The sequence below is a fragment of the Anneissia japonica genome, unplaced genomic scaffold (assembly GCF_011630105.1).
Source record: "Anneissia japonica isolate Jap-2015-1 unplaced genomic scaffold, ASM1163010v1 scaffold287948_len850469_cov200, whole genome shotgun sequence".
Classification (NCBI taxonomy): domain Eukaryota; kingdom Metazoa; phylum Echinodermata; class Crinoidea; order Comatulida; family Comatulidae; genus Anneissia; species Anneissia japonica.
Genome location: NW_022699796.1, coordinates 565,400 through 568,092, shown reverse-complemented (window position 1 = coordinate 568,092; position 2,693 = coordinate 565,400). Strand labels below are relative to the sequence as shown.

General features: G+C 35.7%; 1 protein-coding gene across 1 annotated transcript; it reads left to right on the top strand.

Annotated features, from left to right (window-relative positions):
- The first annotated feature begins 829 nt into the window (after positions 1-829).
- On the top strand, positions 830-2,687 carry LOC117103138. The gene is made up of 3 exons (XM_033243647.1): positions 830-1,422; positions 1,580-1,708; positions 2,160-2,687. The coding sequence occupies exons 1-3, from the start codon at positions 1,253-1,255 to the stop codon at positions 2,398-2,400; spliced, it is 540 nt and encodes a 179-aa protein (XP_033099538.1). The 5' UTR covers positions 830-1,252; the 3' UTR covers positions 2,401-2,687.
- Positions 2,688-2,693: the final 6 nt, after the last annotated feature.

Sequence of the window (2,693 nt, the reverse complement as noted above, 5' to 3'; positions counted from 1 at the left end):
GCGTTGTTTGTGTTATAAGTTAACTTCATTTATTTATATTTTATTTTCTTTTAAGCATACAGGTTTGGAATATTTTTAAATCCTTAAGTTAAATTATCTAAAGCTTACTTTTTATTTTCAATGAAAAATAAATGCTATCGTTAATATCGATCTTGGTACAATGTAAACCTGTAATCATATGACTACTTATACAGAATTTTACTATATTATAGGCCTAGACTAGGACCAGGCCTCCTACTATAGTATAGAGGCCTAGTCCAAGACCTTGTTGCAAATCCCAGCCCACATAAGCCTAACCTATAATGCCAAGCATAGGGCTCGTGATCGCAATACCCTGACCATTAAAAATTAGCAGACGCACTGGGAAGCGTTGTTCACGGCATGCATTGGACTGCAGCGAAAAATGATTCCCCCATCATTAATGGAACAGGCCCACGTCATGCTTGGCTGATTAGTTTTGATTTACATTTCGCAAGTCTAGTGCCATACGCAGCAGAAGTCCGTTTCTAGTGTTGTTGTCAAATACATTTCAAACCAGGCTGGTTTTTGATTTACGTTTTGGAATAGAATTTGGAGAGGGCGTTTGATCAAATCAGACCTACGTTTTGAATTTGAATTACATTTTTTAAGAAATTAGAACTACATTTTAAAAAATTTGAACTACGTTTTGAAAAATTAGAACTTCATTTTGGGAAACCAGATCTACATTTTGAGAAATTTACGCCTACGTTTTGATAAATTAGACATTGAATTTTGCAATTACATTTTGATTTTAACATGGACTTTTGCTGCGTATGGCACCCCATACAAAACCATATCCAAATTTCACGTTCCACTTTTGACCCTGAGTTGTGCTTCGCACTCGCCGCTGAGGGCGGCGTTCCGGGGAACCTGCGTCAAGAATATTTTTCGAACGATGTGTGAGGCATAAGACATGTTGATCAAGATTTAAACACTGTATCTACATTTTTGAATTTTATTTTGTCGTTGTCCATTGTTTGTTTGTTTTATTGGTTTTTCTACACACAACATTAAAAGTACAGTGAATGCAAACTTAAATTACAATATTGAATATTTCATTCAATTCATACATTGTCAGTAAACTTAAGCCGAGTTATCACTCCAGGTCAAGGTCCAGTCTGTAATCTACGTCGACTCGTTTGTTTGTCCTGCTCGTATGTAATGATTACGGTATATTAAAATTCGGCCTACAATCCGATTTTAAAGACTTAGCGCTACGGTATAGACGGTCATGTCTCCACTCTGGACTTCCGCTATATGTCTTGTTGCGATTGTTCTCTACCAAGCCACTACACCAATAACAGTTAACATTTTCTCCGAGGTGGCCATCGCTGCTGATAAGGTGCGCATCTTCAAATTCTTGAGTAACCTGACCAAGGTACTAGAACAGGGGCCGATCAGGTTTGTAAATACTTCCTGTCCAACATTTTATAGGGCCTTATTCATTAATTTTATTTTAGTTATTTATAGTTTATTTAAATTATAATCATAAATTATAATCTGGTATAATTCATATTTATTCATCAAATAATTTTTTCAAGAACATTTTACCTTTTAGAGTGAAAATAATTGGCACATTTGAAGAGGAAGGCGTTACAATGGACTATTACAAAATGGTTAATGACATACCAATACTTGGCTCATTTTCATTTTCAACCTATTATGATGCTTTTCTTTGTAAATTTCCGTAAGTTATTTTGGCCTAATAGGCCTATTTTATTTTGGTATTAAACTCATTCTCACACGAAACCGGATACATGCAATTACATTAATCGCCTTACCTATTTTAACCTTTTATCTTTTCAAGGAGGTTAACATTTTTAACCTCCTTGATCTTTTACAGACAGACGAAATTTCTTTGCCCTCTCTGTTCCTCTACAAAATAATTCATGGCCGCTATGTTAATATTTCTGTGGCATTCTGTGGGCATAATATTATGTTCTGAAATATTTCAGAACAGCTTCAAATAGCCCACTAAATTTCTCTAGACAAAAAGTGGGAGGGGCTTACGTGCGTACGTTCAGTATTATATTATTAGTGGATACTCTGGTTCTTGTATCCAGAAATTTAATAATTCCACTTCACCTTAGTTAATTTCCGATAATCTAAAGTTGTTAATTTCTTTCAATATTTTACAGAAAAAACTTTACAATATCAACAAAATTTGAAACCAATTTCGCTATAATGCGGGGAAAGACAACTTGGACATTGCATAACACAAACAAAGATGGGAATGATATGGTCACTAAACTCAAAGAACAATTCACAGCCACTTGTCCATGGATCTTTAGCCACATTACGGAGACAGTTGCTCGTGAGGAACATCGGCACACCCTGGAGTCTATCAAGGAACGAATGGAAGCTGAAGGGCATGGTTGAATTAGCAACATACCATTACAAATTTAGCCAAGCCGTATTAATGCCTCCTATTATAAATATTATCACAGCTCTCAACAAATGTTGTCCTGTAAATAAATGCATTTTGTAATAAAATTCTTCTAACGGGATTCGAACCTGCGACCTTTCGCTGTCAAGGCGAGCGTCATAACCATTAGACCACAGAGGCTTCTTGGTTGAACAAATATTCAAATAACTGGATGCTACATTGTATTACACAATGATGGTGCACCTCGGGAGGGCGTTAAGTACGACTGGAAATAAATAGTAATGTC